General features: G+C 45.8%; 1 protein-coding gene across 3 annotated transcripts in view; it reads left to right on the forward strand.

The window, feature by feature from the left end:
* Positions 1-25,275, forward strand: part of Syn3 (synapsin III) — a 431,748-nt gene that overhangs the window by 23,977 nt on the left and 382,496 nt on the right. For all 3 annotated transcript variants that reach the window (XM_013123361.3, XM_005083805.4, XM_013123359.3), the window contains exon 2: positions 13,583-14,054. In XM_013123361.3, coding sequence (XP_012978815.3) covers positions 13,744-14,054 — 311 coding nt within the window. In that variant the 5' untranslated portion in view covers positions 13,583-13,743. The remainder of the gene's footprint in view (positions 1-13,582; positions 14,055-25,275) is intronic.

A 25,275-nucleotide genomic window follows, 5' to 3' on the forward strand; every position in this document is an offset into this window, starting at 1 on the left:
ATGGATGACTTAAGTTAATGGGTCAGCGTCTGGCAAGCTGAGTGACCAAAATGTCTCTGCTCCCTGAGTTTTACATCAGTAAATGGAGGTGATAGCACTTCCTGGCCTGGGTTGTTGGGAAGGAAAATCCCATCTTTTGGACCATTGTCACCCCATTGTCACCATATTCATAATCTCTTTTATAATTGCCATCACCAGCATCAGGGTCTTATCATACAGTTGTTTCCTTTTTATAAATGCCCTGGCAAAGAGCACCTTAAGGAACAAAGGGCTTATACTGACTCACAGCTTGAGTGTATGGTCCATCACAGCAAAGGTGGCAGCAGGAGTGTGAGGCAGCTGGTCACATGGTATCCACAGTCAGGAAGCAGCAAGAGATGAAGGCCGGTGCTCAGCTCATTTTCCCAGCACTGGGAATGGTGCTGCCCACAGTTAAGGTGGGTCTTCCCACCTCAGTTAATTCAGTCCAGAAAGTCTCTTAACAGCATGCCCAGAGGCTTGTTTCCAGAAGACAGTAAAGCTCATTGAGTTGACAAGGTTAACTCTCACAGTCCCTGATCCTGCTGTTGTTTTGTTTGTTTTCCTTTACAATGGTTCCTAGGCCATGATTTCAATGCTGAGCCAAGGCAGTGAGCCTCAAGCTTCGATTTCCAGATAGCCATGCTGGTAACAGTCACCTGTCACGTGAAATGCCAGCAGTTCTCTCTCCCCTCTGGGGCTGGCCACTTTGGCATCTCACCCGTAGCCTCTGGCAGCCAGACAGTGTTGTGGAGAATTGTTTCCCACATCAGATGTGTAGACTAACTGCAGTGGGCCCTTTGTAGGTGCCATGGTTCATCCTGATTTTCAACTCACTTGGGTTTAGAATCAGCAGGGTGCCTACCGTGAGGTATTCTATGAAGACGTTTCCAGAGAAGTCTCACAGAAAATGATAGACTGCCCACCCTGAATGTGGGCAGCACCTTCTGTGGACTGAGGCATCCACCCTTCTCTGCTCCCTACTGGGATGCAGTGTGGCCGGCCACCTCACACCCTTCTGCCAAGCTTCCCCCATCATGTGGGTTTCAGAAATGATGATGAAGTCTGCATAAGCCAGAGGCACGCTGACGTGAAGGTTGGATGACCATGAGCACAGGTCCCAGTCCTGGATGTCGCTGCCCAGAGGGCTCTGAAAATTCTCTGAATAAATAAGTCCTGTAATTATTTTGTAGGTAGATGGGTCAGATTAGCCATGTAATCTTCAGAGGATTTAGTAAATGCATCAATTTATTAAATGTAAAAGTTTACTTCCATACACTTAGTTTTAAGATTATTTGGGGGCACTTCTGTATTTGAATGTATTTCAGAAGGGGGGTGATTAGAAACAAATGAATAGATTTCACTTGAGTGACCCTCTCACAAAGTTTCCCAAAACCCTGGGTTTCTCTTCCTCAAAAGGAGAGAGCGGGTGTGGAAGGCTACAATTTATAATTTCAAAGCTAAAATCTTCTTCTTTTAGCTACCCGCAGTGTTCTTACTGTGGAGAAAATAGCACCACTCACAGGAGAAAGGTCTGTGGGATTTGAACTCATCAAAAACAGCAGACATTTGCATGCCAATATGTCTGAAAAAGGGCTGTGTGCTCCAGAGGCCCAAGACATTTGTTGATATCAGTGGAGCCATTCCCTTGACCCTTGACCTTTTCTCCAGAAAGTTAAGAGTCGCTTAGCTTCAACCAAACAGTCTGTGGGTTTCCTACCTCCCATGAGACACTGACTGTACCCACACTCATCAATGTATTGGTGAAGTCTAAGCTATGTTGTTCCTAGGAATTTTTAAACTTTCTAACCAGAGATTGACTCTTAAGGGGGAATCAGGGAAAAAAGAATTCCTTTTAGTATTGGGTCATGGAGGAGAGGATGGAATGAGGGAAATTATATGACTCAGGGTATATGTGCACAGAGGAATGGCCACTAAAAACTGAAAAATGGCTGCTTCGCCAGAAGCAGGGTTGCTTGGTTAGCTGAGGTGTGAGTTGGGAACGTAGAGACCTTTCTGTGGCATAGTGACACATTTAGTCTTCACAGAAAACAATGGATGGAGTTGGACTTTTTCCTTGTAATTGTATTAGATTCCCTCAGTCAATGGACTGCACTGTTCTAAGTGCTTATGATATACCTGGGAGCAGGTTACCAGTACTGTCTGATCTTGGGTCACTTGGATTATGTCAGTGCAAGCAGAGGTGGACAGTAAACAGTAAGTTGTAGGCAGAATAGAGAGGTGATGCATGTTGTACTGTAGGAGGATCCCCGGTGGAGGGTAGTGGTCACCAGAAGGGAGTCCTCTTGTAGTGGATGGCACTTAGGAATACCTGAAGGAGGTGAGGATTGAGCTGGGCAGGCATTGGGAGGGACTTCCTATTGAGGGAGCAACCAGTGTACAGGAAGCACACTCAGGAAGATCCCTTACAGGATTCACAGTCTTTTCCTGTTGGTTAGGAAATGAGGTGAGCGTTACATATTCCTCATCTAAATTACCAATGTAGGCAGTGCAGGTGTCAGCCTGCAGAGCACAGTGTGAGTAACCTTGGAAGGGTGTTGGAAAGAGGTCTCATCGGGAATGACAGATGGACCCGATTTGAGTTTGGATGTGTTAAAATTCATAGAACTAGCCGGGCGGTGGTGGCGCACGCCTTTAATCCCAGCACTCGGGAGGCAGAGGCAGGCGGATCTCTGTGAGTTCGAGGCTGGGCTGGACCGATAGCCTCCTACAATACAGAGAAACCCTGTCTCGTAAAAACCAAAAAAAAAAAATTCATAGAACTAGAAAGTCCATTTTACCCTGTTACCTTAAAGGACAAATATTCTCAAAAGCACTTTGGCACTGATTATTAGGTGTTAGTAGCTGTTACTAGCTGTGAGCTCACTCTCACGCAAATACTGCAGTCCCACCACCATGCTCTCCCACAATGCTCTCCCTACCACTGTTGGACCTCCTAGTGCACTGGGGAGGGACACAGGGTGCTCACTGATGCCAGTCATTGTTTCAGACACCTTAACTAGTCACTTAGTTCTCATAAGAACCCTATGAGGTAGGTGCTATCATCTGAATCCTGCAAACAAACTGAAATGAGATCATTTTTCTGAGAAGCAGTGGGCAGAAAGTAGCAGAGCCCAACAGCTCACCCTCAGGCTATCTGATTCTGACTGTCTAACTGTGTGTTCTTTAGCTAAGATGTTTGAGAGAGGCCTGTTCTGGCTAGGAACCACTCTTGGAGTCAATTTGCTGGATGTTGCAGACCAAATAGGAGGACTGATAGAATGAAGACTAGGTGAAGAAACCTGTATGAGAAAAGGAGAAGCCGTAAGGTGAGGCTTCTGGCCTAAGATTGGATGGGTCCTAGGTGGGAACCCAGATCATAAACCCACCTGAGGGAGAGCAAGGAAATGAGCCCAGGTTCTCTGACACATCTGAGCAGAGATACCTGCTTTTCTTACTGGGCTGAAGCCCAGTGGAATGGTTCTCTTCACTCCACAAAGCCCCTCCTCCTTTGATGCAAACTTATGACCCTGCGATTGTCCCTCTTCAGGGTCTACAACCAAGACAACCAGTTTTCATCCTTCTCAAAACTCCCGTTTCCCTGGACAATTTCCTGGATAGATATCACTTGCCAAAACTAAATCAAGAACAGATAAACAATCTAAACAGACCTATAACCCCTAATGAAATAGAAGCAGTCATCAAAAGTCTCCCAAACAAAAAAAGCCCAGGCCCAGATGGCTTCAGTGCAGAATTCTACCAGAAATTCAAAGAAGAGCTAATTCCAATACTCCTCAAAGTATTCCACAAAATAGAAGCAGGAGGCTCACTGCCAAACTCTTTCTACGAGGCTACAATTACCTTGATACCCAAGCCACACAAAGATACAACTAAGAAAGAGAACTATAGACCAATTTCCCTCATGAACATCGATGCAAAAATACTCAATAAAATACTCGCAAACAGGATTCAAGAACACATCAGAAAAATCATCCACCATGATCAAGTAGGCTTCATCCCAGGAATGCAGGGATGGTTCAACATTAGAAAATCTATCAATGTAATCCACCATATTAACAAACTGCGAAAGAAAAACCACATGATCATCTCACTAGATGCTGAAAAAGCCTTTGACAAAATCCAGCACCCCTTCATGATAAAGGTCCTAGAGAGATCAGGGATAACAGGAACGTACCTGAATATAATAAAAGCAATATACAGTAAACCAACAGCTAACATCAAACTAAATGGAGAGAAACTCAAAGCAATTCCTCTAAAATCAGGAACAAGACATATCTCTTCAATATTGTACTTGAAGTTCTAGCTACAGCAATAAGACAACAAAAGGAGATAAAGGGGATACAAATAGGAAAAGAAGAAGTCAAACTTTCACTATTTGCAGATGATATGATAGTTTACATAAGTGACCCAAAAAATTCCACAAGGTTACTCCTAGAGCTGATAAACACCTTCAGCAATGTGGCAGGATACAAGGTAAACTAAAAAAAAATCAGTGGCCCTATTATATACAGAGGATGAAGTGACTGAGAAAGAAATCAGAGAAACATCACCCTTTACAATAGCCAAAAACAGCATCAAATATCTGGGGATAATGTTAACCAAGGAAGTGAAAGACCTGTATATCAAGAACTTTGTGTCTTTAAAGAAAGAAATCAAAGAAGATACCAGAAATGGAAAGATCTCCCATGCTCTTGGATTGGTAGGATCAACATAATAAAAATGGCAATCTTGCCAAAAGCAGTCTACAGATTCAATGCAATCCCTATCAAAATTCCATCACAATTCTTCAAGGACCTGGAAAGAACATTAATCAACTTTATATGGAAAAACAAAAGGCCCAGGATAGCCAAAATAACCCTATACTATAAAGGAACTTCAGGAGGCATCACCATACCTGACTTCAAGCTCTATTATAGAGCTATAGTCCTGAAAACATCTTGGTATTGGCACAAAAATAGGCAGGTAGACCAATGGAATCAAAAGCCCTAATTTTAACCCACACACCTATGAACACTTGATTTTTGACAAAGAAGCTAAAACTGTACAATGGAAAAAAGAAAGCATCTTCAACAAATGGTGCTGGCATAACTGGGTACTGGTATGCAGAAGACTGCAGATAGATCCATGTTTATCGCCCTGTACAAAACTTAAGTCCAAATGGATCAAAGATCTCAACATAAATCCAGCCACACTGAAACTTTTAGAAGAGAAGAGAAAGTGGGAGATACTCTTCAACGAGTTGGTACAGGAGACCACTTCCTAAACATAACACCAGTGGCACAGGCACTGAGATCGACAATTAACAAATGGGACCTTCTGAAACTAAAAAGCTTCTGTAAGGCAAAGGACACAGTCAAAAAGACAAAAAGGCAGGCCACAGAATGGGAAAAGATATTCACTAACCCTACATCTGATAGAGGGCTAATCTCCAAAATTTACAAAGAACTCAAGAAACAAGTCTCCAAAACACCAAAGGACCCAATTAAAAGGTGGGGTACAGAACTAAATAGAGAATTCTCAATAGAGGAGGCTAAAATGGCCAAGAGACACTTAAGAAAGTGCTCAACATCCTTAGCCATCAGGGAAATGCAAATCAAAACAACTCTGAGATACCATCTTACTCCTGTCAGAATGGCTAGAATCAAAAACACCGAAGACAATTTATGCTGGAGAGGATGTGGAGAGAGGGGAACACTCCTCCACTGCTGGTGGGAGTGCCGACTCATACAGCCTCTTTGGAAATCAGTATGGAGATTCCTCAGGAAAATGGGAATTAATCTACCACTAGTCCCAGCAATTCCACTCTTAGGCATATATCCAAATGAGGCAAATTCATACAACAAGGGCATCTGCTCCACTATGTTCATAGCAGCATTATTTGTAATAGCCAGAACCTGGAAGCAACCTAGATGCCCCTCAACTGAAGAGTGGATTGAGAAAATGTGGTACATTTACACAATGGAGTATTACTCAGCAGAAAAAAACAATGGAATCTTGAAATTCGCAGGTAAATGGATAGCACTGGAAGAAACCATCCTGAGTGAGGTAACCCAGTCGCAAAAAGACAAACATGGTATGTACTCACTCATATATGCATTTTAGACATGGATCAGGATAGTGCCAGTCTGCACTTCCACTGATAGAGAGTCTGGGAAACAGGAAAGAACCTAAAAGATATGTATATATGCATAGTACCCAAGAGAAGAGGATTGAGACAAGATCCTCTGAATGGATGGGGAACACGGCGAGGGGTGGGGGGGAGTGGGAGCTGGGAAGAAGAGAGAGGGTGAAGAGGAAGAGAGTTGGTCATGGGGGAACAGGAAGTTGAGTGGGTGGGGGTAGAATAGGGGGAAGAGGGAATTATAGGATAGAAGACAGATCAGGCACCAGAGTGACCTCGAGTGATCTAAAGGGATAACACCAATTGGCAAGCTAAGCAATAGTGGAGAGACCACCTGGAATGCCCATTCCTGATAATGAACTTGATGTCTATAACCATCCGGGAGCCTTCATCCTGTGACTGATGGAAGCAGAGGCAAACACACATTTAATCACTGAACTGAACCCAAGGAACCCAGTGACAGAGAGAGAGGAGTGATGAGCAAATTGGCAAAGAATGGGCTGGCAAAACCAGCAGAGACAGCTGACCTGAACAGGGGAGAGCTCTTGGACCCCAGACCAACAGTGGGGAGGACAGCATGGGACTGATCTGGACCCCCCCAAATGTGAGTGTCAGCGAGAAGGCCTGGGCAACCTATGGGGCCCTGAGCTGTGGCTCAGTGTCTATCCCTGGAATACAAACAGTCATCGTGTGCCTATAACACAAAGAGGGATGCTCTCTCAGCCTGGACTCTTAGGGGAGTGCCTGGACCCTACCCAGAGTGAAATGACAGACTCTAGATATCCCCTATGTGGAAGGATTTGGCAATAGGGTGGGAGGGTGGGGGGGAAGGGGAATGCGGGAGGAGGGGAGGGAGAGGGAACTGGGATTGACATGTAAAACAAGCTATTTAAAATTAAAATTAAAAATGATAAAAAAAAAACTCCCATTTCCCACCTTAACACCTGAGAAGTAAGCTTGCAAGGCTGCCAGGGAAAAGGATTTAGATTCATTTTTTCCAATCTGATGTTGCCTCTCTTGCCCTCTTGTGGCAAGTATGTGACAATGTCACTGCTTTTACACTTCACAGCCACTAAATAAAATACTCATCATTTAAACACAAGAATTGTTATATTGTGATAATCAAATTCTGGTGACCAAGATGGTGTCTAAGTAACGGATGGCAGTTAGCATTCACAATGTGTATGCACTGGACAGTGAATGACCATTGTCCTGGGTGGGGTGGGACAGTGCAGTGTGAGATTTTGCCATACCACATTGAACAATATGCAGTTTAGAACACATAAATAATATGTTTCTGGAACTTCAAATGTAAAGTCTTTGGACTGTGGTTAACATTGTGTGACTAAAAACAGCAACTACAACAAAACAAAAAACTGAAACCTTGATTAAGGAAGAACAGTATATAAATCCTCCACATTCCGTGTTCCATGACCAAGAAGACTCCACTGTGACTCACCTTTCTATTGAATACTGTCACAGTTATATTAAAACCAAAATTATTGTCAGTATGGCCTTTTTGATCTGGTATCTGATCTGTCTCTATTTCTCTGAGTAGTTTCTTGTGAACGTGTAATTTTCTGCCAGCAGAGTGGATCCTCTTTCTCTTCTTCCAATGCACAAGTATCTTTCCTTCCTCAGGGAGTTTGTACATACATATGTCTTCATTCTTCATGCTTCTTAAAAGACTCGTGGCCGTACAGAGCGAACTGCCTCTGTTGTATAGAAGCTTGATCTCCTTCATAGAAAACTTTACTTTTTCACACAAATTAAAACTTAAATGGAGCCGGAATTTCTTCATACCAATAATGACATGAAAAAAAAATTAATTGACAATAGCACCAATAATATTTAACAATAAATTTTATAAAAGAAGTGAAAGATATGAATGACAAAACCAGAAAAACATTAATGGAAATAATGTGATGCAAATATATGGGAAGTTATTCTGTTCATGGATTGGAAGTGTCAATATTGCTCAGTGCTCATACCACCAAAAGAGTCTGAATTGAACACAACCCCTATCAAAATTTCAGTGTCACCTTTGACCAAAATAGAAATGGTATCAAGCCACAAAAGATCTTAAATACACAGAGAAAACCTGAGCAAAAAGAAAGCCAGTGACAGAGAGGGAGGACTGATGACCAAAGGAGTTAAGACTGGGCTGGTTTAACCCCAGAAACAGCTGACCTGACAAGGGTTAACTCTTGAATCCCAGGCTGATGCCTGGGAATCCAGCATGGGACTGATCAAGACCCCCTGAATGTGAGTGTCAGTGAGGAGGCCTAGGTAATCTATTGAGCCTTGGGCAGTAGATCAGTATTCATCCCGAGTATACACATGGACTTTGGACTCCCGTGCAACAATGTGAGATGAACTCTCACCCTGAACTCTTGGGGATAGGGTCTAGGCCCTGCCCTGGATGAAATGACAGTCTATGGACACCCCCATGGAGGGCCTCACCCTCCCTGGGGAAATGAAGGGATAATGGGGGAGTTGGGAGGAGGGCACAGGAGGAGGGGAGGGAAAGGGAGAGGGACCTGGAACTTGTGAACCAACCATGTTTCCAATCTAAACTTAAACTTAAAAATAAAAAAATTAATAAAAAGAAAGCAGAAGGCATTGTCTTTTACCTGACTCAAAGCCTATTGCAAAGCAATAATGATTAAAAGGGTATGGCATAGTTTTTAAGAGGTGACTCAGAGGTCGGGAACATTGGCTCCTCTTCCAGAGGAGCTGGATTCAGTTTGCAGTATCCACATGCTGACTCACAACCATCTGTAACTACAGTTACTAGGATCTGATGCCTTCTTCTGGCCTCTGAGAGCACCAGACACACATGTAGTGTTCATACATACATGCAAGAGAAACAATCATGTGCATAAAATGGAAATAAATAAGTGTTTATAAAGTATAGCAATAATGGAGAAGCAGATACATTGATCTGAAATAGAGCAGAGGGTCCAAAAATAAAGCTGGTCCTTTACAGTCTAAGAACATACACCAGACAAGATATAGTTTCTTCAGAGGAATTAAGTAAGGAAATGGCTAACTACAGACAGAAAAATGAAATTTCAGCCTTGTCTCAGACCACATGTAAAAACCAACTCAAGATGGATGAACCGGCATAAGACTGAAAATGTAAGCAATTAGAAAAACACAAAAAGAAAATAATCAATGTTGCTTTAGAGATGCTATCTGGAATATGTCACTCAAATCCAGGCAACATGGAAGTCAGAATTAACAAATGGTGTTATATGGGATTGAAAGAAGCAATTAATGGTGTAAGAGATATCCCAGGAATTGGAGGAATGATTTATAAATATCTATCTGATGTGAAGCTAGTATCCAAAAGTGCTTGAGGTCTCAATTCAACAAGAAAACAAATACCCTATTCTAAATATATATAAAGCACCTGAACAGGTATTTCTCAAAAGGAGACACACAGATAACCAAAGGTATATGAAGGCAACTCCCACTATCATGGAGATGCAAATGGGGACAGTGAGACACCTTACATGTGGTAGAATGGTTATTATAAGCAATATGAAAGACAGTGCTGAGGTCAGCAATACGGCTCAGTGGTTAAAGGTGCTAAGTTTGGCGACCTGAGTTGGATACCTGGGACTCACAGGGTAGATGGAGAGAGCTCATTCCTGCAAGTTGTCCTCTGATCTCTACACACACATTGTGACATGTGCATACATAAATATAATTTCAAATTACTAAGATAGAGCCATCAAGGGCATGGAGAAAGGAGGCCTTTGTATACTGTAGATGAGAATGTACATTAATGCAGCCATTAATGGAGAACAGCGTTGGTGTTCCTCAGGAGACAGGAAATGGAGTTATCACTGACTTAAGTGGTCTCGCTTCTGGACGCGTAGCCAAAGAAAGTGAAACCACCATGGCAAAGGGTGAGAGATAGTGGCTCTCCCATGCTCATTGCAGTATTATGTACAATGAGCAAGGTGTGAAATCAACCTGGTTTCATTGTCGGAGGGTGTGGTGTGGATGATAATGAAATACTACTAGGCCATTAGAAAGAGGGAGCATATCTCATATTAAAAAGAGGGAACATATCTCATATTTTCAAATTGCCAAAGGGGATTTTAAATGCTTTCCCCACACAAAAATTCTAAATACATGAGATAGTGTTTTTGTTTGTTTACATGATTTGATCATCCCATAGTGAAAACATATAGCAAAAATAACATCATCTGCCAGCTAAAAACAATGTTATGAAAAAGGTCACTTCCTCAGATAGGGCTTCCCAACTGTCCCATTAAAAGAATGTTTGGTGGGGGGATGTACATATATTTCTCTTATTGGTTGATGAATAAAACACTGTTTGGCAATAGCCAGTAAAGCCAAGAAGATAGGCAGGGTGAGGAGACAGGAGAATGCTAGAGAGAGAGGCAGAGAAACCATGAGGAAACTCCTTGTAGCCACCAAAGGAGTAACAGGTCTGGGCATTCTCCGGTAAGCCAAGGCCACATGGAAATACATAGATTTATAGAAATTGGTTAATAATTAAGACAGAGCTAGCCGGTAAGAAGCCCTCACTATTGGCCAACAGTTTATAAATCAACATATGTCTGTGTGTGTTTATTTGGGGCTGAAGGGCATGGGACCAGGCAGGAGAAAAACTCCAGCAACAACTGTTAGTCTCCTAAATGCCACTTCAGATTCCTTACCAGCACATGATTCAAGTCAGAGCTGCTGGTTCATCTGTTACCAACTTGACTTTGACAGACCTAAGTCTTTCTGGGACCTTAGTAGTAAGGGTTACAAGAGAATCCCCTGCCCCGTTGTTGAGGTTGACCAGAAATCTATAAGGAGGCATGCCTGGAGGGACACGCCTGTCAATTCAGTTACTTGGGGAGCTGAGGCTGAGTGTTTAAGAGTTCAAGCTCAGGTTGGGCTGCATAGTGAAGCTCTGTCTCTCTATAAAAGTAAAAAGGGGCTTTCCAGCAGACAGAAAAGTTTAGAGGAGGGAAGTTTGATGGTAACAGTTGAATCCCTATCAGTGTGAGGTAGACTAGAGTTCCTCAAATAGAGACTGTTAAATAAACTGCACAGTCTATTCAATTCAAATAATTCAAACTTTCCACCCAGTAATTTAAAAAGAGAGGCAGTTCAGTTCCATTAGTGACCAGTAGCTTGTTGTGATTAGCCCCTTCACAGATGATAATCATGAACTCTGTACAAATGTTTAAAAGAAAATACTTGATGTTGCTAGAGAGAAACGAAGGATAGATACACTATGGAAGAGATTCCGTGCCTTGAGGAAAAGTAGCCACCCAACATCTGCCCAGGTAAAATGGAATGCTTGACCCAGAGAAGCTAGAGCTAAGGCAGGGAACTGTGGGTTGGATGGTTTAATTGGCAGCTACAAATGAAGGGGAGAGCGTGGTGAGTCAAGAGATGTTTCAGTTCCTCTCAAGAGGATTAGCCAAGGATTTCCTGAAACTGCACTACATCCCCAATCCCTCCCTCAGACCAATTCTGTTTTTCATTCTTACCGGCAGTTGTTGATTGGCGCTCTTCAATAGGCCTGACTTTAAGACACTATGGGGATAGAGGGGCCTCTCTGAGGAACCTGATGCAAAACAATAGAAAGTCTTTTGCATATATGTTCTTGTCAAGTGTGATAGAGTATCACCAACTGCAGCGGGACATCATCAAGACAGATCATGCTGAAGCTTAGAGTTAGTCTCGGAGCTGCAGAGGTAGCTTCGTCAGTAAGGTTCTTGTATTGTAAACATGAGGACTCTGGTAAAAATCAGGCACAGCAGTGTGTATCAGTGCCTCGTGGAGGTATGACTTGACCAGAAGCAAAAGCAGGCCAGCATTACCCTACCTTATCATTGAACAAAGGCATGGACTGTAAAGACTTTAAATTTTACTTTAAGTAAAATTTATAATAATAAAATATAAAAACTATGGCAAAAACTATAGTTCAGTTCCATGGCTTAAGTACTTAAACAGTCATTGTTCTCAATCTCAAACAATGAGGTTTTAAAATTTATTCTTAGGTTGGTGCGATGGCTCAGATAGTAAAGGCCTGTGAGTTCAGTTTCCAGTCCCACAGAGTGGAGGGAGGGAACAGATACCTTAACATTGTTTTCTGGCTCCCGTGAACTGCACGCACGCGCGCGTGCGCGCGCGCGCGCGCGCACACACACACACACACACACACACACACACACGCTCGCACTCCAAATTCATTAATAAACAAATAGAATAAAATATTTCCAGAAAAGTGTGTGTGTTTGTGTGTGCGTGTGTGTGCGCGCGCGTGCACGTGTGTGTCATAATATGTTTTTGTTACCATAACAAAATGCCACAGACCATATGGCTTAAACAGCAGGAATTAATTTTCTCACAATCTGGAAGCCAGACACAGAACATAGCATGGTAGGGCCTGGTGAGGGCCACCTCTCTGCTTGCAGGTGGCTGCCTTCACTTGCGCCCTTACAAGGTACAAAGGGTGTCCCTTCCTAAGAAGGGTTCTACTCCCACCCCAGGGCTCCACCATCAACACTTACCCGACTCTAGTTACCTCCCAAAGGCCTCATCTCCAAATCTCTTCTCACTGGGGAATCTGATCTTCAACACATGAACTTAATGGGGCCCATCTCAGTCTTCAGCATTATACATTCAAGAAAATTTGGAAAACACAAATAAATAGGAAAAAATCAAATAACATGTTACCAAAGTGTATTCAGTGCTATGACTTATTTATAATTTATAAGTTGTGTTACTTTTGTATTATCCTTTCTTTTTTCCAGTACTGGGGATCCTACTCAGGGTTTCCTACATGCTAGGTCCCTCTACCACTGAGCTATAGTCCCAGTCATTTAAAAATGTATATATACTTATTTATCCATTTAATTCTGAGAGAGGCTCCTTCTGAGTTATTCAAGCTGCCCTTGAACTCACAGCAGCCAGGCAGGCCTTGAACTATTGATCTGCCTTCCTCTGCCTACAGTGTAGCGGTGATGCTGGTATGTGCCAGCAAGCTCAGGCTTGATGTGTTTAACGGGACAGCATGAAATGTAATTTGTTACTAAAGATGCTCCATCTGGACCCCTTTTGAATGGACAGAAACAATTCACTGAGTGGCTGATTCATCCTGTGACTGAATCCTGAGTCACAGGTCTTTTAACACTGTCAGTAAGGCTTTGATAAATCTATTTATGCATGAGGTTTTTACCTGTTACTTTGATTATTTTTCTTAATGTAGAATTCCTGAAAATGGGAGTTGTATGCTGTTAAGGTATATTGCCAAATAGTCTCTAAAAGTGTGTCCCAGTGTGCAAAGCCACCAGCAGTGTACTGGAGATGCCCTTCATCTGTTTGCATTTAAAGGGGAGGAGGTTGACTCCACTAATGTGCTTACTGGATTGCTTCCAACAGGTAAACAGAATCCTGTGAAGCCCACTTCCGGTGGTGTAGACCCCCGGGGCTGCTCGGACCACAAGCCTCCTCGTGCTCCCTGCCTGCTGGCAACCTGTACTTGGAGCCTCCCCTGGTTGCTTTTGTGTGGACTGACGGAGGCCTCTGCATCTAACGCAGCCATGAACTTCCTCCGGAGGCGTCTGTCTGACAGTAGCTTTGTGGCCAACCTGCCCAATGGCTACATGCCTGACCTGCAGCGTCCAGAGAGCTCCAGTAGCTCCCCAGCATCGCCGGCCACGGAGAGGAGGCACCCCCAGCCCCTGGCTGCCTCCTTCTCTTCTCCAGGATCCAGCCTGTTCAGCTCCTTCTCCAGTGCCATGAAACAGACTCCACAGGCCCCCTCGGGGTTAATGGAGCCACCAGCTCCTGTCACACCCGTGGTTCAGAGACCCCGGATCTTGTTGGTGATCGATGATGCCCACACCGACTGGTAAGCGGCTTCAGGAATGGAGCCTGTATGGGGCTGCCTTAGCTCTTACAAGGACAGACTAGATACCCTAGTGCTCTAAAAAGCTTTTGTTGTTTCTGAGGCTAGCAGGGTGCAAGAGGGGATTACCAAAGAGAAACGGTATGCCTTTTTTAGGGGCCTTACACTGACAGAGCCCCATCTGCAAACGCCAAGTCTAACAGCTCTGAAATAAACAAACTGAGGTCCCAAGTCTGGAAAGTTCCATGTGAATGCTATAAACATCCTGAAGTGTTTGATGTGGGCGCTTCGAGTGTTCTAGAGACACAGTACAGAAACCACATGATCTTTCTAAACAAGGAAAGTTCTTAAGTGGCTATTTCATTCAACATTTTTACAAGCATATCTGTGGGGGGGTGTGCACGCACACGCACGCGCATGTATACGTGTGGTCTCATGTATGTGTCTTAATGAATATGCTCTATGTGGAGGCCTGAAGTTGACATCAGTTGACTTCCTGGACCAGTCTCCACTTTGTTTAGAGGCAAGATCTCTCAGTTAACCCAGAGCTTACTGACTCTTTCTAGATGAGCTAACCAGCTGCACACACACACACACACACACACACACACACACACACACACACACACACACACTGCCATGGCCCCAGGATTCCCTGTCTCTGCCTTCCAAGGGCTGGGATTACAGGTGACCTCATGACTGTCAGCATCTGATCTCCAGCCCCCAAGCTTGCAAGGTAAACACTTCATCCACTGAGCCATCTCCCCAACCCCTAACCACATGTTTGGCCTTCATCTGCGCTACTTGTCTTACCTCTGCCCCAACTATTTGCCAAGAAAGTTCCTTACTGTTGGAGGAGGGATTTAATACTGGAGTCACTGTGCTGTGGTGAGGTAACAGCTAGGCAGAGTCCCTGCCCTGTGTCCCAATCCCCCTTCCAGCTCTGTAGCTCTTCTAACCTGCTGTGCCTAAATGTAGTAACTACCTCATAAAGGGACTTTATGGCAGTAGGCATCATCTAAGTTAATATAAAAGTCCCCGGCAGCTACAAAGTGCCCTTTAAGTACACATGCATGCTATCCTGTGGCTCTCTCCGTGTGACACTGATCATGAGAGCAGTACCTGTAGGCATTTTGGGCGGATCTGGTGGGACAGGTATTCTGGCACTCGGGAGCCACAGAATACTGAGTGTTACACAGCTCAGGTGGAAAGGTATCCTGGAGCTCGGGAGCCAAGGACTACCACAGGCTGCAGTAAGCGTAGCAGCTTACAGCCCTGCCTCAGGGAAAGGCTTCCCCAGTGTATCTGCTCTGCTCTGCTCAGGCAGGAGAGGGTCTTCCAGCTGGAGATGTTTGCCCAGTGTAGCAGTTTTCCTGGGCAAGTTGCTACAATTCAGCTCTGCTCCTGGGAGAGTGGAGACTCCGCTCTGCCAAGAGAAGGTTTCCCGGCAGAAGTGTTAAGCCCTACTCCCTCTGCTCTACCCGGGGTCCTCTCTGCTCCTCCGAAAAAGAAGGTCTTCACCCAAAGCTCATCAGGGGTTTATTGGGAGGGAAGAATCCAGGAGAGCGGCTGCCCTCTGACAGAGTGGCAGAGGACAGCAGAGTAGCATGAACAGCCACAAGCTGAACAGACACAGAGTTTATATAGGGCTTCCAGGGTGGGGCTTGGTCAGATTTCAATGCTAAGCTCACATTGGTTAGATCTCCTGCTCAAGGATTGGCTAGTTTTCTGCACAGGGTTAGGGTCATATTTGGCTCTGGCTTTAGGGTCAAAGTGTGTTTCTTTCTCTGGTCCTTTTTAGCCTTTTGGTTCTAGTTTTAGGGCCAGGGTGCATTTCTTTCACTGACTCTGAATCCAGGGACAAAGTGTGTTTCTTTGGCACTGGTTTCAGGGTCAGGGTGCATTTCTTTGGTTTTGATTGCAGATCCAAAGTGTGTTTCTTTGGCTCTGCTCTGGTGTGTTTCCTTGGCTCTGCTCAGGGTGTGTTTCCTTGGTTCTGCTCTGGTGTGTTTCTTTGGCTCTGCTCAGGGTGTGTTTCCTTGGTTCTGCTCTGGTGTGTTTCCTTGGCTCTGCTCTGGTGTGTTTCTTTGGCTCTGGTCAGGGTGTGTTTCTTTGGCTGGTCCTTTTCCCCTACAGTACCTTCCAGGAATTCTTGGTTTGCTTCTCCGTTCCTTGGTATTGTGCAGAAAGGACAGGTTTATCCCCTTGTTTCCTGTTGGCCATGCCTTCCTGCTCAGCCCCTGGTGAGTACTCAAATCTTACTGCCCTGTATAGCCATAGAGCATGCTGTACCTTAGCAAGGCACAGTGAGCAAGGCTGGAACCACCCAAGAAGCATTTAAATGCTGGCTTTGGTCATCAATCCTCTTAATCTTTAGGAATGAGGGGTGTGTGAATTTTAGGCCATGCTCCCTTGAGGGTGGGAACTGGAGATCCTCTTTGGCCTAAGTAGTCTCTCGGTGTGTTGAAACATCTGTCACTTGCTCACACTATAATTAAATCTTAAGAACAGCAGTGTCCAGTTTCTCTCATTCTTCTTGCCCTTTGGTGGGGAAAAGTCCTTATGGACCCTGCTGGGAGGTGACTCCATATTCCCTGAGCATTTGTGACCAAGAGACTTCCCACCACAGACCCGTCAGCTTTTCCTTTGAATTCCATTCTTGAATCTTCGTGGAGTTTCTAACCATTCAGCATCCCAAGTAGCATTGCAGTCGTCTCCAAAGTAATGTTCCTTGGGTGCCTAAAATGGGTCTTGCTGGTTGTGGTGGTGCACACCTGTAACCCTTGAACGCAGGAGGCTCAGGTTGGAAGGGCTGCAAGTTCAAGGTCAGCCTTGGCTGCATAGGGAGACTGTTTCCAGAACTAAAAACATGCAGACACCAGAACATGTTCAAGCCCACAGACTTCTCCAAAACTGCCTGGCCACAGCTACCAAAAGTAGCCAGAAGGTGGCAGGCTAGCCCCATGGTCCAGCGTATCCTGGCAGACCCGGCTGCCTCCAGGTCCAACTTTTTCCCAGCTCCTCTTTCTTTGTGTGAAGGTCTCCAGAGGGGAGCAGGTTGTGAAAGGAGAAGAAGCCAGCTCCCACAGCTCCTCCTTCTCTCTTAAATGATAGTGAGGTGGGCATCTACTGTCTGGACTGAGAGTGACCACACCCCCAGCCCCACAGGCATGCTGCTGTCCCCTTCCTGAGCCTTTCCATACTGAGTCCTGCATTTCTTCCTTTCCTGGTCCAGGGCCAGTCTGTCTCATGAGGTTGCCTTGCAAGCAGAGGGTGTTGTGGGAACCCATACATCTTCTGGAAGTCCAGCTGGCAGATTATTTAAACATGGAGGCCCTCTCAATTCCACCTGAGAACTGCCTAGAAGAGACCTGCATTTATTTTGTTATATTTTTTCTTAATTTTCTTCCTACCTAGTCCCTCAATAACAAACCCTTGGAGAAAATGACACACCCCTTATGGCAACCTTAACAGTCATCAGGTGGTCAGGAAAGGGTGGTGATTTGTGGGCACCTTCTTCTCTCTAAGATGGAATATGGTAGGACCCAATCTTATGCAAGTATCCATAGCTGCTGTGTATTCATAGTTGCAGTAACAATGCCATATCCAGATGGCAATGTTTATGACACTCCTCCCCACCCTCCTACTCCTCAGTTCTTTCTGCCCTCCCTTCTGTGATGTTCCCAGGTCTTGACTTGGGGAACGATATACATATCCCAACTAGGGAGGGATGAATGCTCATCAATCATATAGAGTCAGCACTTGGACCAGATATTAATCTTTGCATTAACAGACATCCTCTGCACAAATGGAGATTTTCTGCCCTAGACTTTGAACACCATTAGTCTGTGGGTGCAAACATAGATATTTAGAAGGCAGCTTGACAGCCTGTCCCTGGAGAGAAACAGGAGGGAACATTCTCCCTCTGAGCCCATGCCCTTCTCCACCACACGCTTTTGATCAGGTTTATAGTGTTTTGTATTTTCTAAAGAGAAACTCACATCCCAAAGCCTCCTTTGCTGCAAGGATCCATGGCTGACACTGTAAGATGCAGCTTGTGAAGGTGAATGGAGCCAGACAAGGGTCTCTAGAGAGCTTCTGGCCACACTGCGGGGGGTCTGGCTTAGGGGCAGGTCTGCCCTCTGGGATGGGGAAGAGCAGTCAGTGTTGAGAACCACAGGAGAAAGGAGTGAGCAAATGAGTCCTATTCAAGCTGTTCTCTTCAGCCTGCTGCCCATGCACTGGCTCTCTCGCCTAGAATCCACAGCAGTTTCCCTGGCTGCGAGCTTCCTGTCTTGACCTTGTCTCCTGGTTACCTTCTAACCAAGCGTCCTCTCTTGGTAATCAGCTTCCGCCCTCGGATGGTGCATCACCAGCTAAACGTCAAGTTCGTTCATAAGCTGTGTGCCTGCTGTCTTGGTATGTGTCCTGCTTTGTGAACAGTTCCCAAGCACCTTGCCTTAGAACTTTCTGTTCCCTATTCCCTAGAAATCCTTCCCTGTTGTGATCAGGCAGCCAATTTCTGCTGATTCTCAGACGCTTGTAAAGACGTTACCTCTTCTGGGGAACTCCTGTGACATGACTGTCTTATCACAGTGCTGGTCACTATCTCCCCAGTGTAATACATGTTTCACTGCAGCCTCATGGCGCATGTCACAGCAGATTGCAATTGTCTCTGCAGCCTCTTGGTGCATGTCACAGCAGATTGCAATTGTCTCTGCAGCCTCTTGGTGCATGTCACAGCAGATTGCAATTGTCTCTGCAGCCTCTTGGTGCATGTCACAGCAGATTGCAATTGTCTCTGCAGCCTCTTGGTGCATGTCACAGCAGATTGCAATTGTCTCTGCAGCCTCATGGCGCATGTCACAGCAGATTGCAACTGTCTCTTCCTTAAGTTGCTTCTTCATCTTTATATTTAGAGCCCAATGCACACTCAGTGCTCATTTGGTGTATGTCGTTGTACCCATCCCTGCCTAATCAGGGTGACATAAACTTGTAAGTACTTTACCTTCGTACTCAGTGGTACAAAACCCGCAATGGAATGAGTCAGGATTTTAATTCCCGTATGTATAAAGTCTTGGCTCTTTGTCAGTATGCTAGAGTCACTGAAAAGTGAATGTTTGAGATTGCTTTTTAAAGAGGCTGGGGGAAATAAGATCAGTTGGTAGAGTACTTGTCATTCAAATGTGAAGTCCTGGGTTCAACCCCCAGAACCTCTGTAAAAAGCTGGAGGTAGTGGCACACACAATCGCTGGGGAGGTGGAGGCAGGGGCATCTCTGGTCTTGGCGGCTGCCCATCCTACCCTGCATGGCAAGTTCCAGGTTCAGTGTCACAAAAGATGGGCAGATGCTGAGGACCAGCCCCTGTGGCATCCTCAGAGGCCCACACTCCACACATAAGCATACGTGATTACTCCTGCACGTGTACACGTTCAAAAGTAAGGGAGGAGATATGTGGGTGCACCTCTCAGAGCCCAAAGTTGAATTTCAAGAACAGACACATTACGTTGTTTAACAGTTATTAAGCCCAGTCCAGGTGGGCTCAGCTGTGCCGTCCTGCTTGCAGGTTCTCTAGAGAGGGGTCAGGAGTGAGAAGAGGGCGAGGCAGGTAGATGCAGACAAACCTGCCCTCAGTGGTCATCTCTCCTGTCAGGTAGCTGTGACCTGGAGGTGGAAGTTTCTGTCCCATGGGGCCCCTCAGTCTCTTTGCTCCAAATAAACACACAGAGACTTATCTTAATTTGTAAACTGTTGGTCAGTAGCTAGGCTTCTTACTGGCTAGCTCTGTCTTAATTTATTGACCCATTTCTGTTAATCTATGTATTGCCACAAGGCTGTGGCTTAACCGTAATCTGGCATGTTACTCCTTGGGCAGCATGACATTTTTCTAGCCTTCACCTGGTGTGGTAGTCCCATCTACCTTCCTGCCTGGCTACTGGACAATCAGTGTTTTAGTCATCAACCAATGAAAGAAACACATACAAAGAAGGACATCCCCTCGGTGACCCGATTCCCTGATTGTCTGTAGTTCCCTGTAACAGTCTTACTGTCTGCTTGTCCCTCCCCTCCCTTGTTTATTTTGTTCAAGACAAACAGCAAGAGTGCCCTTTATTTCGTGCTCCTTAGCCACCTCCCATGGAGCCTAGAGGCTGATAGCTACCTCATTTGCCTGGCAAGCCACAGTTAATGGTAGCCCTGAATGAGTATCTGTTGTAGTTCTAGGTTGAAAATGATCAAGATAGGTGTTGTTGTCTCCTCTAATGGCCTAGCACCTCCTAAACAGTGCCATTATGTTTCCATGCCTAGAGCAGGACAGATGACAGCGACAGTAGGGAGTGTCTGAGGACTAAACCAATGCTGTGAGAAAGTATTGGCAATAACAAGGTATGAGTGTGACAGCTAGGAATGGCCTTGGTGGCTTGCTTAAGTCCCATTAGCCCTCACCTCACTCTCAACCTAACAGAGAGCCACACTGAAGAAGTCCTAGACACTATCAGTACACAACATGCTCACCAGCACTTCCCAGTGGACCTACCGGGGCTGCTTTCCAGGTGAGTAAGCAGCAGAAGATCCACAAACCTGCTCAAGGATAGCAAACCAGAGGCTGTGCTGGGAGGGGACAGGCTCGCCTTCCTACCCGAGCCTTCTATGCCCAGCGTGATGGAGACGCTGGGCAGTATGGATGAAACAGACACACAGGATCCACTGGGAGCTCTGTGAGGCATGGACAGCATTTATGAATGTGTTCTGTCTCTTTTCTGTTGCAGGGATAAAACACTCTGACAAAAGCAGCTTAAGAAAGAACTGGTTGTTTAGGCTCAGAGTTCCATACTGAGTCCATCCTAGAAGGGGAATCATAAGGGCTAGAACTTGAGGTGCATGGTTACATCAAACCCAACGTTAGGAAGAAAGAGCATGTTTCTACCCAGACCGTTATCTTCATTTTAAACATCCTAGGGTCCCCTGCCCAGGGACTGGTCCCTCCCACAACTAAGGTGGGTCTTCTCACACCATCTCTCCGGCAACTCCAGATTCTGTCAGTTGACAATGAACACCAGCAGCTCCATGCACTACCCATCACCAGGCACTGTGCTAAGTGAATATCCATTCTCTAATTTAGCTCTCCTAATTACTGTGTGGGTACTAATACTGTTCTACTATTCTTGTTGTATAAATAAGAAGGCTTGGGGCTCTGTGCTCCAAACCAAACAGATGCCTCTGGCATCTTGGGATGCGGTAGGGCATTTGAGGACAAGTCTGGGTGTCACTAAGTTCATGCTGCCCTCCCAGCCACATCTGAAGCCCAGGACATCCTGTGTTGCGTGTGAGTAGGGTCTGTCACTGCCTCCACACGTGCATACTCACACAGCATCAGACAGCCCAGCTGAGAGAATGGTGGCAGAGCTCCATTTACACCTCATTGGCCAAGCACAGAAGGCTGGTGGCCTCACCGTGGAGGAAAAGTGCCTGCCCCAGCCAGGCAGCCTCGCCCTGCCAGAGCCCTCTGAGAAGCTGAGGTAGAGGTGCCAGGAGAAACGAGAGTCATTGCAAGCATCCAGACGCTCATGATCTCAGACTGGCAAATTGAACCTTGGGTGGAAATTGCACTTAGACACACAGAATTCTTTTCCTCCTTTAAAGTCCCAAGGGAGCTCGGGCAGGGACTTCTCCATTCTTTCCCCTGTTTTGATAATAAAGTTGTCACTTCCAGGAACACATGTCAGCCATGGTTTACTGTGAGAGTTAAATGGAGAAGAGGACAAATTCTAGAGAATTTGGGCCTGGGAGGTGGCAGATGAGAATTAAGGCCTACCCCTTACTGTCGCCGTCTCTGGGTCTTGGCCAGCTTGCTTTGAGCCTCGGTCTTTGTGTGTAAAGGTGATGGCAAGGCCATCTCTTTAGGGGACTGTGCAGCCCCCAGTGAGAGTGGCCTTCTCACCTCTGCACAGGGACTCGCAGCTTCTCCACCCGAGTCTCAATCACGCTTCCAATACAAGTCCCACCTCTAGGCTGTCTCTGTCCCCCCTGTTTAACTACTGCTGGGATTTCGAGCACAATGCCTAGCACAAGGTTTCTGACACTTCCCTACCACTCCCAAGGCTCCCTGCTGCATCCTTGGTTGGTAACTGAAAGGCTCCAGCCTGCTACAAAGAGGTCAGGCTGCTTCTGGCTGCTTGCATCCAGGAACAAGGACACAAGACACCTTGGAATGTCTCTCCGGGGACTTGCAGTGGGACTAATGGGCCCCATGGTAACCAGGATCTTCTGCTTCCAGCTTTGTCACCCGTGGGCAGGGGTGGGGAAACGAAGGGTGAGATCTCAGAGTTGGCATCTCCAGCAGTGGCCTATGGGAAGGTGTGTTAGTGACTTTTCTTCTTTGTGTGACCAGATACCTGACCTTCCGGAAGCAGCTTGAGGGAGGAAGGGTTTATCTGAGCTCACACTTTAAGGGTGACAGTCCATCATGGCGGCAGAAGGGTGACAGCAGGTGTGTGTCAGGTGTCAGGAAGGAGAAAGAGTTGGATGCTGGTGCACATCTGGCTTTCTCCTTTTCAGTCCATCTGAGAATCCAGGTCAAGAATGCTGCCGCACAGAGGTACGTTTCCATGGTGACTCTAAAGCCCATCAAATTGACATTCACGGTCACCATGGAAGTAGGGTTGTCAGACTGAGTAAATAAAAACACAGGTTATCAAGTTAACACTTAATGAATGAGCCTAAGCATATAATGTGAAACATGAGATAGATTAATTCTAAAATTTCATTGCCTGCCCATTGAAATTCAAATTTCATTGAGTATCCAGTATTTTCTCTCAGGGAAGAAGATAGCAAGTGATACATCCTGACTTAACAAATGTGTGACCAGCAAGAGGCCAGCCTCTGAGGTGTCTTGCTTTCTGGTTGGGGAGCCAAAGTAGGTCACCTGACTGGACAGCTCCGTTCTCAGAGCACAGCTTTCTCTGCTGTCACCAGCAGGGAGGAAGATAACACAGGGACCAGACCCCAGCCAAACTCATAGATGCCATGGGACCCGGCCCCGACTTTCCCCCTCCTTTATGAGATTTTAGTGAAGTCCAGCATCACACCCCTCATTCCTCCCCTCTGGCAGGACCTTGGACTAGCTTTCCAGAATAGTAATCATAGAGGTTAAAGATAACGGCATGGGTGGGGTTGGCACATGGCTCAGCCTGATGTAACAGGCCCTGGGATGGTAACTGTTATTAACAATTAATTGCAGTTACTAATTGCATATGAATATAATAGCCCTGGGAGCCAGAGGGAAGGAAGCCTCTTGGCATGCTTCATGGTTCAACTGGCTGTGCTGGGGGGCCAGCTTCCAGAAGCCCTGGCAAACTGGCAGTCACTCTCTGAGACACAGGGAGGACTCCAAGTCAATCAGCTGGCCCTAAGTAAGTGGAGAGGCTTAAAGCACAGTTCCCTGCTGAAGACCCCCAGCTCCAGGAATAACGCCTGCCTGTCACCACTACAAGGCTCTCCATTCCACAAGGCTGCTGCTTGTGTGTGGAGAACTGTGAGACACTTCTGGTGAGGTGAGAAGAGCGAGCCTTATAAAAGGGGTGTCACCTCCTACTTGTTTACCTATTAATTCAAACATCCCCCCCGACCCCACCTGGTAAGTTTCTGTGCTAGACATTGGCCCTGCACCTCCGCCCCTCCCTCTTTGCCTCTCTCCCTGCCCTGGTGTCCAAGGGGCTGGGGGGGGCTGCACATTCTCCATCAAACCAGCTCTGTTGCCTGGAGACAGTTCAGTTTTCCCAGGCCCGGCCCCTTTTATCAGGGAGACAATGTGCACACACAGTGAGGGCCTTGTGTGGCACCCAAGCCCCTAGCCCTTTGACTTGAGGAATTTTTCAAGTGCTAACCCTTCTCCATGAGGTCTTCGTGCTGTCCAATCCAAGGGCTGATGTCCCTGCAGCTTCCTACCCAGCTCCCGAGAGTAGAGATGGAGGAAGGGGGAACAGAAAGAGTGTTACACACACCCTGCTCTTCTAGAATCATAGAGAGCTTCACCCTTGCAACCCTGCTGGGAAATCCAAGGAAACGTCTTTAAACAGAAGGGACTATGCAGAAATCTCTTCCTAAATATTTTTCTTTTTGCTGTCCCTCTAAAGAATTTAGCCCAGCTATGAGATCTCAAAGGTAAAGGACACTTGCCTCTCTGAGCTCATTTCCTTAGATATACAAGTGTGGATGGTGATACCATGTTTCCAGACGAGTGCTTCCTATAGAATGATTGTTTCCAGCAACCACCCTACACATGCTGTGGAGGGTCAAGTTCTTTCTAAAGTAACATGTTTAACCTAAGACAAATGAGGCCTTACTGGATAAATATGGAGACACTCTTAGAAGGAAAACAGTGTATAGTGGTTGGAGTTCTAGAGAAAGTCAATCTGCGAGGCCCTCCAGAGATGTGCATTTCTCAAACGGGCATGTCTTGTATGTCCTTGTACTTGAAAACAAATTCTTGGTGAAAATTAAACCAGACTTAGTCTACTCCTTATTTCTTGGGGACACTTTAGGACAAACCCACAAAGACTTGTATACAGGAAGGAAGCTTTGTTCTATTAGGATACAGGCAAATACGAAAGGAGGAGCCATTACTAGACAAGAATTTGGTTGATCCAGCTCAGGCCAAGAGGAATTGTCACTTACCACAGGAGACTCCAAATGTCCTGTATAAAGCCAGGAACCTGCATTTTTACATTGATGAAACTGCCAAAATAGAGGACTTCTCCCACTGGCTTAAACAAAGACCACTGGAGCAATGAAAGATGGAGATGAAATTCAACTTGGTAAACAGAGCATGCCAGTGCAGCTCAGTAGAATAAACTGGCAGAGATCAAGCGGGTAGCGGGAAAGGGGTAAGTACCCCTTTGTGTAGAAGTCCAAGCTTGATTTGGGTACTCATTTGTGAAAATGATGAAGGGCTCGGATCCCAAAGAGCTTACTGTAGAAGCCCTTAGAGGAGCCTCTAAACTGAGGCTTTTTCTCCTCTGGTCTTGTTTTACCTGTGTCTCAGGCCCTTACCTCATTCTTCTCTGAGGAACTCCACTGTTCCATTGCAAAGCTTGTCTCGCCCTCCACAACAGGATTTTTCCAGGCCAGGTCTTCTTGGCGACCTTTCTAAAAAGTCCTCAGAGACCTGAGTCTGCTGGGGCAATAGCAGCATCTGAGCTGGTGCCTCCAGGGTTTACCCCATTGG

Source organism: Mesocricetus auratus, unplaced genomic scaffold (genome assembly GCF_017639785.1).
Source record: "Mesocricetus auratus isolate SY011 unplaced genomic scaffold, BCM_Maur_2.0 Super-Scaffold_100011, whole genome shotgun sequence".
NCBI lineage: Eukaryota > Metazoa > Chordata > Mammalia > Rodentia > Cricetidae > Mesocricetus > Mesocricetus auratus.